A 12165-nucleotide genomic window follows, 5' to 3' on the forward strand; every position below is an offset into this window, starting at 1 on the left:
TGAGTTAAGTACAGCTGAGGTGGTCTTGCCCGTAAAAGGAAGCAGGGTCTCAGACAGAAATCGGGCCAGTTTGTAGGTAGGTGAGTTGATGGTGATGACGATAGGATGGAGCGGGGTACCTACTTTGTGGATTTTTAGAAGGCCATAAAATCTGGGTGGTCTAGCAGCCAAAGGTTTTAGGGAGCGCTGCTTGGTCTGATCGATTAGCGAAGTCTAATTAGTGATTTGTTCATGAAGCCATCCAGATATATAAACACAGACACAACTTCAACCGAGAAGATGGGTACAAACTGAGCAATCATTGGAAGGACGTTATTAACCAGCTAAAGTCTTAACTGACTGTGATGTTTCCATCCTACCTGCCACTGTCAGCTGTTATTTCCAACTATGTGTCTCCCTCTCTCTGTGCCTCTCTCTTAGATCTCTCCCCCAGTGACTCAAGTGCTGCTGCAGAGTCCCACTTTCTACCCCCCCCTTCCCCACCCCCCTCTCCCCCCCTTCTCTCTCCCCCCTACAGCCGATCTCTTGGATTGCACTCTCATGTTCACAGGTCCTTTGGATTGCACTCTCATGCTCACAAGTTCCTCACTATCGCTGGCCCCACCCTCTTGCCCGATGCGGAAACCCCCCCCTCCCTCCACCCCTCTTGGGTCAATATAATGCCTCGTCCACAGCAGTCTGATTCTCCCACCTGTTGTTGCGATCAAAACGTCGTGATCTATTTTTTTTTCTACCTCCGTGACTTTACCAAAGAGTATGGATTCCTGCAGTCACGAAAGCTTCAAATGAAGATTGATGATAATCCATTAAATTAATCACCAATGGCACAATTCATGAACTCATCCTTGTTCAGCTCTTGTGATGCAGGCAGTCTAACTTGTCTGCAGGGTTTCGATGAGGGAGACAAATGTTTTCATTAAATGCTTACTTAAGCGGTCGATGTGGGCGTAATAATCCACGTCAGGTAATGATTTGTCACAAGCGTGCTCATCATGTAAGCCACTCCTGTTCGTGAAGAGCATAATTACCTTTAGCCAGCCCGACTATGCACTTCCCACTCAACTCTGTTGTTTCTCCATTCTCGAAAGCCTTCACCATCTACAATGACAGCAAAGAAAAATTAGCCAAATGACTACTCCTGGATTCAGGGCACACTTTTTGCCACGGTGCTTGTGACATGGCCCAGCGGTAGCGCGTTCACAGCATATGGCAGAGGTTTGTGGTGCAAAACAGGCAGATTGCCCTGATTAATACTGCAGGGTGTATTGACCAAATAATACTATGCGCCATCTGCTTCACAGTGGACGTTAAACTCCCCCAAAGTGATTTGAAGAAGAATAGGCCATTATGTAGCACTTCGATGGTCCAGATATCCCACATTACTCCATTAGGCTTACAGCAACGTCACTCACTGACTCTGAACAGTGAACAGGACCCTCGTGAAAAAGAAGCGTTGTAATAATGATAATAACAATTACCTGCTGCTCCGTAATGGATTTTGCTGTGTCCCTCGCCACCAACTCCTGCACCAGCTCCGTGCGCACGGCACCCGGCCACAGCGAGACGTAGGCCACGTTGTATTTGCGAAGCTCCACCGCACAGTCGGCAGCCAGGCGGTCACACTGCCACGGGGTCACAGAGACGCATTTCAGTGCATGCCAAGCACAACATGGATTTGTACCATGCATAACCGCCATTGCATGTGAAGAACGCGAAGTGTACAGTGAGGGAAAAAAGTATTTGATTTGTACGTTTGCCCACTGACAAAGAAATGATCAGTCTATAATTTTAATGGTAGGTTTATTTGAACAGTGAGAGACAGAATAACAACAACAAAAATCCAGAAAAACGCATGTCAAAAATGTTATAAATTGATTTGCATTTTAATGAGGGAAATAAGTATTTGACCCCCTCTCAATCAGAAAGATGTCTGGCTCCCAGGTGTCTTTTATACAGGTAACGAGCTGAGATTAGGAGCACACTCTTAAAGGGAGTGCACCTAATCTCAGCTTGTTACCTGTATAAAAGACATCTGTCCACAGAAGCAATCAATCAATCAGATTCCAAACTCTCCACCATGGCCAAGACCAGGGGTCACCAAACTACGGCCCGCGGGCCGAATCCGGCCCGCGACGTCAGTCCATCAGGCCCGCCGTCAGAGCCTACGCTCTGACGTTACCATGGTTTCCATGACAACACACAAATACCCATCTTTCCCGCCCCCAAGTATTGAACAAAATGAGTATGCGGCCCGCGCTCGTCATTCTATCAGTTATCCGGCCCGCTGTGAAAAAAGTTTGGTGACCCCTGGCCAAGACCAAAGAGCTCTCCAAGGATGTCAGGGACAAGATTGTAGACCTACACAAGGCTGGAATGGGCTACAAGACCATTGCCAAGCAGCTTGGTGAGAAGGTGACAACAGTTGGTGTGATAATTCGCAAATGGAAGAAACACAAAAGAACTGTCAATCTCCCTTGGCCTGGGGCTCCATGCAAGAGTTGCAATTATCGTGACAATGATGAGGAATCAGCCCAGAACTACACAGGAGGATCTTGTCAATGATCTCAAGGCAGCTGGGACCATAGTCACCAAGAAAACAATTGGTAACACACTACGCCGTGAAGGACTGAAATCCTGCAGCACCCGCAAGGTCTCCCTGCTCAAGAAAGCACATACATGCCAGTCTGAAGTTTGCCAATGAACATCTGAATGATTCAGAGGACAACTGGATGAAAGTGTTGTGGTCAGATGAGACCAAAATGGAGCTCTTTGGCATCAACTCAACTCGCCATGTTTGGAGGAGGAGGAATGCTGCCTATGACCCCAAGAACACCATCCCCACCGTCAAACATGGAGGTGGAAACATTATGCTTTGGGGGTGTTTTTCTGCTAAGGAGACAGGGCAACTTCACCGCATCAAAGGGACGATGGACAGGGCCATGTACCGTCAAATCTTGGGTGAGAACCTCCTTCCCTCAGCCAGGGTATTGAAAATGGGTCGTGGATGGGTATTCCAGCATGACAATGACCCAAAACACACGGCCAAGGCAACAAAGGAGTGGCTCAAAAAGAAGAACATTAAGGTCCTGGAGTGGCCTAGCCAGTCTCCAGACCTTAATCCCATAGAAAATCTGTGGAAGGAGCTGAAGGTTTGAGTTGCCAAACGTCAGCCTCGAAACCTTAATGACTTGGAGCAGATCTGCAAAGAGGAGTGGGACAAAATCCCTCCTGAGATGTGTGCAAACCTGGTTGCCAAATACAGGAAACGTCTGACCTCTGTGATTGCCAACAAGGGTTTTCCCACCAAGTACTAAGTCATGTTTTGCAGAGAGGTCAAATACTTATTAAATAAAAACCCTCATACGCTTGCAATTCGGCATGTAATGACACGCCCCCTTCTTCGCAATTCGATAAACTATTACGATTCAATGCAGGCACCAATACTTTTTCTTTACATGGCAGTGAACTTAGGGCCTCTAGTGGCTGTAGGGGTCATGTAAACTTATTACAAGCAGCAACACGCGAGTTAGAAATTATTGCACGCACGAATCCATGCGTGTGTCGTGAACGCAAGATTTGATTGTAATCAATGGACTGTGGTTAAGCAACTTTGTATTTAATGCGTGCACCTTTGCGTGTTATCGCTTAATCCAACACTCGTTTAAATACATGCTAAAGCCGTGGCTGCCAACCTTCTATTATGCCACTCGGCACCGTTAAACCCTAAAAAAAAATTGTAAACCACCGTGCAGTAGAGAATGCGGTGTCATGTGGACAATAAAATCGCATCTCAGAATCAGAATATTTATTAATACTGGAGGAATCCGATGAGCTTAAAGGTCTTCTTCACAGATGTCCAGTAGGGTCAGGTCAGAACGTTACAACAATACAAAAACATGATAGGAGTGAAAAGTATTGGAAAGGTAAGCAAATCACGAAGAAAAAAATCCACGGAGCACTTACCGGGCCACCAGGGGTGCCACAGACCACAGGGTGGGTGCCACCGCTCTCGAGCTAAACTATAAACTATTTTTATTATATATTATTGAACCGTGGCTTGTGGGCAAATACGGCAATGACGGTACCACAAATCAGTGCAACCAACCGCACAGTGAACAGCTTGTCTGGAAGAGACGTAAAGCCTGGACTGACTTCAGCACACAGTCTCATCAGCAGTCGGGCTCACCCAAACTTATTTTCTTTTTTATGTTATCTATTTTTGTTTTTTACCAGGTAAGGCTCAATTAGCTAGAGAGCTCTTTTTTGGAAGCGACGTGGCCACAAATGATAGTTCAACGAAGTGGCTTATAATGCGGAACTTTATAGCAGCTAATTATTCTTAAACACTTACTTCTAAATGTGGAGGGAAAAACCGGAGGATTCGGAGAAATATCCACATGACCACAGGGAGAGAGTCACGCACAACTCCAATCATCCAGCAGGCACCAGGGTCGGTATCAAACCCACAACCTCCTGCATGCTGGGTGAGGTAGTTAACATCTCGCAACAAAGCTGCCGGGGGACACTCACGGCTGCCTTGCCGACTCCGTAGGGCACACTGAAGAGGTACCGAAGGCCACCCATGGACGAGATGACGACAATGAGCCCCTGTCCCAGTTCCACCATCATCTGGCTTGCGTACACCGAGCATAGGTAGTGTCCCCTGGAGCCCGCACACACGTGGGCGCGCGCACAATCATGCGAGTCATTTCACACAAGTTTCCCACTTCAAACATAAGGTTTTTATAGATATTTTTTTCTGCAACCAGCATAAACTATACAATGGAACGCTCTCAAACAATGCACGAGGCATGTTCATATTTCTGGATTCATCTAAAAACGGAACCCCTAGCTTTATTTAATGAAAAATAACATTGCGTTATGCAGATACGAGTTTCATTATGATTTCAAAACGCAAGTTCAATGTATTTTAGGAGGAAATTGCAGCAGACCGGTCTACAGAGGTTATGCTTTGACGCGGCTGTATGTCTCCTGCAATGATCAAAACGCAAAATTATTTGTGGTGCCGTCAGCGCCTCAGTCTGTGCAGCGTGAAATTCAAAACACCTTTTGTTATGCAAAGTGTAGAGAGTCTAAACGCAAATTTTGTACATCAAAGGGCATTTGTTTGTTTTGTAGTTAAATTCACACCACTGTTATGTTTTATAACACATTTCTACACGCTGCGAAACACCGTGCAAGCTAAATTTTGATTTAAAGCTTTCGTGACTGCAGTAATTCATATTCTTAGTTCTTTCGGTAAAGTCACGTTGAAGGGAAACAATAAAATAATAAAATATATATAAAACAATAAAATTCTCACGACGTTTCGACCATAACACAAACGGTCGTCATCAGGTGTGTCGGTTTGCATACATTTATTTATTTTTAAACGGTGTATTTATTTATTTAAAAAAAACGTTAGCGCCACGCGCAGCGATTTGGCAGTTTATTTAGAAGGACTAGTCCATCTATGTTCTGAAAAGAGGAGGGGGGAGATGGACTAGTCCTTCTAAATAAACTGCCAAATCGCTGCGCGTGGCGCTAACGTTTTTTATAACTTTACCGAAAGAACTAAGAATACCGTGCAAGCTGTTGTGCGTTATGCCAAAAGCTCGTTTGTGTCACGGTATGCATGAATACATTCATTCCGAGTTTGTGAACTTTGATGTCTCATTAAAGGCATTGCTGTGCATTACATTGGAAGGGTTTCTATGCTGCAAAATGGGTCATTCAAGTTATTGACGATATCCATGACTTGAAATGTATTACTGTAAAATGGAATGTTTTGTTTTAGCTGCGCCAAAGAGTTGGCGTGCTTTCCTGACTCACAATGGTTTAATTAACAAGAGTACGCAGGATTAATAAACAATAGCACGCACAATGCATAAACAATGGTACAAACAATTGTTGAGATTAAGTACCGTATTTTCCTGCATATAGCCCGCATACGCATATAACCCGCAGACGCATATACCCTGCAAAAATAGCGTTTTGTGTAAAACAAATTTCAGATAGCCCGCACCTCCATATACCCCGCAGGGTCTTGTTTTGTTTGTAAAAAGTGGTATACCCCGTGGGTTATATGCGGGAAAATACGTTATTAAATTTTTTTACATGAAACAAGCAATTATGAACCCTGCGGTATTAGCAGGGCACATGTCATACAGCAATGTTTAATTAGGCATGGAACGCGTCCATGAGGACAGAACACCGAGATGGAGCGATGATGTCAGTAAATGTGAAGGTGCTACATACACATAGATCACAGGAACATGAGAGTTGGTGGAGGCTCGGGGAGGCCTTTGACCAGCAGTGGATTGAACGTCCCAGAGTGTGCCGACTCACGCATGACCTCTGTGGGCTCTTTGTGATTACCAGACTATTCGTGAGGCCTGCTCTCGGTACCTTTGGCCACCGTGCGTTCTACAAAGAGCACTGTCCACTCATGCTCTTCCTCCCCTCTTAAAGTGCTAAACGTTCCCACAATGAAAAACATGTTCCCATACCGAGTCCTGTGTCTCCGAGTCCAAGTGTCTGTGTCTCTATGTGTCTCTGTGTGTCCTTGTCTCGTTGTCTGTGGTGTCCCATGCTGCATGTGTTCAACGCAGGTACTGCCCATGCACATTCTTTGATCACAGTGCATTTTAATTATTAAAATACAAATTGCGGTTAACTCAAGAATAATAGGATAGGTATGATCTCGGTCATTCTTCCAAATGACTCATTCTGGCCTGTGGAGGTCTCACCTAGTTAAACAAAATAAACCTGAAAACTTGAACCATATACATCCCAGATTGCTCTCCCCAGATTGCTCTCCCCAGACCACTGCTTTCATAACTAAATATGATCAGCGTCGTTGAATGAGACTATAAGTGGAGTGACATATGACGTCACTACTGTGTCGGGTCAGTACACACATGACGTCACTGCTATGTTGGGTCTGTACACACATGACGTCACTGCCATGTTGGGTCTGTACACACATGACGCCACTGCCTGTTCGGTATGGAGGCTGTTTACGAGTGCCACGGGGGTTGTGTCAGGCCGTGGCACTCTAAGTGACTCCGGCTGGACATGTGACCGGATCCAGGCGGGGACCAGGGGCCCTGGGGGGACCCTGGGGGTCACGTGGTTGGGGAGTGGAGCCTTCTATCGTGGGTTCGAGAAGGGGCGCGTGGCCAGGGTGTGGCCAGCCACGCCAGGGGGGCTTATAAGCTGGCTCAGCACAGAGAGCTGGGCTGTTCGTGCCTGGGATGAAGACGTCTCATGAAGAATCTGAAGAAAGAAGCCTCCAGTCATCGTGGCCAAGCAGAAGCCCTCCTGGCTTGGCCATGCCAAGTAGTACCCGAGTGTTAGCGAGAGTAGGACGGTGGTCACTACCTTATGTGTAGGGTGTGTTAAATAAATAAGTGTTGCCTCCACACGAGTGTGTGCGCCTCTGTCGAACCATTACATAAGTAACAGGACAAATAAGCAGACAATACGCCTACTTCACGTTTGTACCTTTTTTACACATCTCATCAGCCACAAGGCCCATTTGGGAACACATAACCTCTGCAGCATTGGCTCAATACGAGCAAACCCTAAACTGGTTTCTAGGAACCATATCTAAACAGGGGGTGCATGCTGGGTCCTATCTGTCGGCATCTGGAAGTTCTTCAACATTGGCACTGCAGTGGCCGAGATGTAAACTACCTCGCCTAGTATGCAGGGGGTCGCAGGTTCCTTCCCGACCCTGACACCTGTATATTTGGAGCTTGCATGTTCTCCCCGTGGTTTAGTGGATTTTTCTCCAGGTCCTCCAGTTTTTCTCCTCCACATTTAGAAATGTGCGTTTAGGGTATTTAGTTGCTATAAATTTCCACACGATAAGCCATTTCCTTGACCTATCATTTGTGGTCAGGTCGCTTCTGAAAAAGAGCTATATAGCTCATTGAGCCTTACCTGGTAAAATCGAATTTTTGGTAAAAAAATAGGTTTGTGTGAGCCCGATGAGACAGTGGTGCACTGAATTCAGTCCAGGCTTTCCATCTCCTCCAGTCAAGCTGTTCGCTGTGCAGTCGGCATGTTGCACTGAATTGTGGCACCGTCATTGCCACACCACCGTATTTTCCCACGAGCCATGGCCTAAACAGCAGGGAACTGTAACGCATCTCTTCTGACAATGGCAAGTGGCCAGTCGGCCCCAACGACTTATAAATGTAATGCTGCTCCGAAGCAAACCAACTAAACAATTCCACATGCTAGCGCTGTGTACACACACCTCCACACTACTTAAAAAACAATTTAACGTATTGTTCGTTGCATCCATGCAAACCGAGTAGAATAGTTTATTTAGTACCACACAACGAAACGAAATAAATGTACTCAGTTATTGTTAAAGGTTTCGGTTTTACATAGCAGGGATAATCATGCTCTAACCTATGAGTGGCGGTGCTTGTTTAATTATACCCTTCACTCGCCCCAGCTACTGCCGAGTCACGTGGATGCCTTCATTGCTTCTTAAACCGACCATTGACAACTCTCTCTCCGCTGAGGCCTTCCAAAATCCCCAGTCAGCTGACCTGATTCGAACCTAGCACCTCAGCACTGCTAGCTCTGATCTGCCCGGCTACAATAATAAGAACATTGTAATATTTAAACCACAGAGTTGGAATGGTATACACACCTCAGACCAGTGTTGTTGATGTCATCCCAGTCTGTGGCAGGCTGCTCCCAAAATGGCTTTCCAATGCCGCTGAAAACCGTCTTTGGCATTCACATTCGGGACGGGGAATGCAACAAAGACAATCTGCATATGACACTAATACTTTTGTTAGTGTTCATTTACGCCGAATGAATTACATATACGAGTATGGAAAGTTGTAGGTTTGCATTTGGCTAAGAATTTGCATCACAACTCTTGGGCACTCACTTTGACGCCGGCGTATGCGTTGTTGACCAAGATGTCAAGTCGGCCCTTCTGCTCACGCCGCACACGCTCAAACAGCGTTCGCACTTCCTCCTCCTTGGTGGAGTCGCAGGACACGGGGACGCAGCGTCCACCACGCGCTTCCACCTGCCAGAGACACGGAGAGTGGGACAAAGCCAATGGCAAATACGCGCCGTGTCATCACACACCCCACCTCCATGCCAGCCAACACACACCGTGCCGTCAAACACCCCTGAGTTTATCCTCGATTAGTTTTGTGGACTAGGAGCTATTTTCACAAACCTTTTCCACTGCAAATTTGCTTATACTCGAATAGCACCACCCACCCACTTCAATGGAGATAAGTTCCACTGCAGGTGTAGTGATGTAAATGGAGTCACTATGGCGTATAGCGCCAGCTACTGTCACAAGAGTGGAACTGTGCATCTTGGCCCTCTCTTTGGCACCAGAGCAGGTATGGCATGGAAGCGGGCCCGAGACAGCATGGTTCGGATGATGGTCAGAGAGAGGGCATGTGAGGAAGTGACAGTCTGGGTGACCCCGAGAGGGTAAGTGACCGGGACAGGGTAGCGAGGGGGCCCAAAGGGTGGCTTGAGGGACACGTGATGCTCGGTCGAGAACCTTCTGGTGAGATCCAGAAGGGGGCGTGGCCGAGGGCGGAGCAAGGCCACACTCGGAAGCATAAAGCAGAGGTCCTGAGATCAATCGCGGCTGCCTGTTAGAATGGAACCCGTCGGTGCTACGTTTCTTCGATCCTCGGTCTTAGGTCTGTACGCTCGGCATCGTGGGTCAGGCAGTGTGTGACTGAATGACCCGGTTGTGTAGTTACCCCGTTGTGGTCTAGTTAATAGTGGTAGTTATCACCTAAATATAGAACCCGTTGTTATGTTAAAGTAGTACCCCTGTTCGGGCCGTGTAATAAACGTGTTGCCTCCAAGTTCTAGTGTGTGCCTCCGTGAAGAACACTACACAGGTAAACACATGTCGATATAAACGATGTCATCATCACTGCCTGCATGACATGCCACGATGCCAAACAAAGCAACGGTCAGCCACTCGCGACCAAGGCAGCGCCATCACCTCCTCGGCGGCTTGCCGCAGCGTCTCCTGGTTGCGCCCCGTGATGTAGACCGTGGCCCCTGCCTCCGCCAGCTGCAGGGCAATGCCTTTGCCGATGCCGCGAGACGCGCCCGTCACAATGCACACTTGTCCACTCAGGGAGCCCGCCATCACGAGCAGTACTGCGAACACACAGACGCACACACACCCGGGGAGAAACCACGCCAGTAAATCATGACCATGCCAGCGTTAAATCATCGTGACTAATGGTTGCACCACAAGCCTTCTGAGATTGACCACTGTTTTTTTACACTGAAACTTGGGTGGTGCAATGCACCATTAGTGCCACAAATGTAGCGGCACGGCACGGCGGTTGCTCATTCGCTGCTCGTTGCGGAGGTTCGCGGTTCAAATCTAACAGGCCACCCTGATTATTACTGCTTTGTGCATTAAGACTATAATAGACATCTTCTGCTTTGCAGTGGACGTCAAAGAACCCGGGATATAATTTGAAGGATAGCAGGCCATTCTGTGCTGGCGTCACAGTTGAAACTGGCATTCTTTTAAAAACTACTCGCAATTGATCTCATTGGGAAGCTTAGCAATCTGTGCACTACTGCAAAACAAAATTGCAAACAAAACGGCAGGACCCTTCGAAAAAAAAAGTATTGAGACTCAGCAAGGCTGTCAGGTGGCCGTGTGGCCTATGGGGACGTGTGGATAAGGGGCCGTAGTGCCAAGGTGGCCATACTGCATTGCTGAATTTGAAACCTGGGGTCACCACCACCCTGATTAACCCGGGGGGGGGGGGGGGGGGGGGTCCCAAAGCGTTGTGAGGTACTGGTCTCAGACTAGCCAACAATGACTGCACACACATAAACAACCAGCATATAGAATGTTTGTTCACTCAATTCGGCTTCTTCTGTTCTGAGAACAAAACGTTGCTTTGCTATGATTTGCACGACACGCACGCTTCGCAGAACATATAAATCAGGGTTGTTTAAGCAATAACCAGCAAACCGGTAACCATTTTCGCAATAAATTGCCAGTTCCCAAAGTCAGTAATCGGTAACCATTTCCAATGGAACACAATCGATCTTCTATTATCGGCACGCGATTATCCAGCTTCCAAATTTATCCGGCGGTCCTGGACCTATCCAGCAAAACCGCTCCAAAGGCTGTACCAGTCCAGTGATCGTCAAACCCATCATGTTGTTGAAACAGCATAGTAGGTACAGTACATCACGCCATGCAGAGTCGTTGAGATTAAAGTGGTAAGTACAGGATACTTATTTTTGTCTATTTGTATTATTTATGCCAATTTCATAGAGTAAACACATTAAAAACACACAAAAAACACAACACCTAAAACATGTTATGCAATAATATGCAAACACAAGCTATTTAAAATGTGATCATCCAGCGTTTTTTAAACTCCGACACCCCTCTTCCCCCTGAAGCTGCCGGATAATCGATGGTCGACTGTATTTAGTGATAAACAACAACCGCCATTCACCACTAAGTGGCAGTGACGTCACCACGACGCCTGTGCCAGGCCATGTGTACCTTGAGGCCACGTGAAGTGTCGAACGCCCGCGGGCAGGAGGTCACGGGGCAGACCCAGGTGCCACGGGTCGACTGAGATGACTGGCTGGTGCACCACCTGTGCCCCCTACTGTGCCAACCTGCTGTGCTTTAGCCACCCGGCGCTCCGCTCGTTGTTGTGAGCGTCGCTCTTCCGCCCTCCGTTGTTGTTGGAGGGCGACTGCCTCCAACTGCCCAATAGCGTCCTTCACGAGCCTCCTCCACAGAGGCCGATCTTGACACCGCTGGTACCAGTCATCGGCAAGTCCACTCAGCTCCACGTCCTCCTGTACCACATCACTCCATCTCTTCTCTAGTCCGTGCCGCGCCCGTTTAGCCCCCTCGATCCGGCCGAACAAAAGCTGTTTCGGCATGCGGTGGCTGGGCATGCGGGCTATATGACCCAGCCAACGCAGCCTTGCCTGGCGGAGGAGCTCACCGATGGGACCTTGCCCAGATCTTTCAAGGATTTGTGAGCTCCTCACACAATCCAGCCTGGTTAAACCTAAGATGGATCGTAGGCAGGCCAGCCTAAATGTTTCCAACCGGCGAAGATGCTCCATTAAGGGGGTCCACGTTTCGCAAGC

General features: G+C 47.6%; 1 protein-coding gene across 3 annotated transcripts in view; it reads right to left on the bottom strand.

Annotated features, from left to right (window-relative positions):
* Positions 1–12165, bottom strand: part of DHRS1 (dehydrogenase/reductase 1) — a 114691-nt gene that overhangs the window by 8393 nt on the left and 94133 nt on the right. For all 3 annotated transcript variants that reach the window (XM_032957486.2, XM_032957487.2, XM_032957488.2), the window contains 6 exons: positions 10016–10176; positions 8918–9061; positions 8672–8751; positions 4531–4663; positions 1479–1622; positions 1029–1098 (listed from right to left, as the gene is read on the bottom strand). In XM_032957486.2, coding sequence (XP_032813377.2) covers positions 1029–1098; positions 1479–1622; positions 4531–4663; positions 8672–8751; positions 8918–9061; positions 10016–10176 — 732 coding nt within the window. The remainder of the gene's footprint in view (positions 1–1028; positions 1099–1478; positions 1623–4530; positions 4664–8671; positions 8752–8917; positions 9062–10015; positions 10177–12165) is intronic.

This window comes from Petromyzon marinus, chromosome 20 (assembly GCF_048934315.1).
Source record: "Petromyzon marinus isolate PM22_M1 ecotype Great Lakes invasive population chromosome 20, UKy_Petmar_22M1.pri1.0, whole genome shotgun sequence".
Lineage (NCBI taxonomy): Eukaryota > Metazoa > Chordata > Hyperoartia > Petromyzontiformes > Petromyzontidae > Petromyzon > Petromyzon marinus.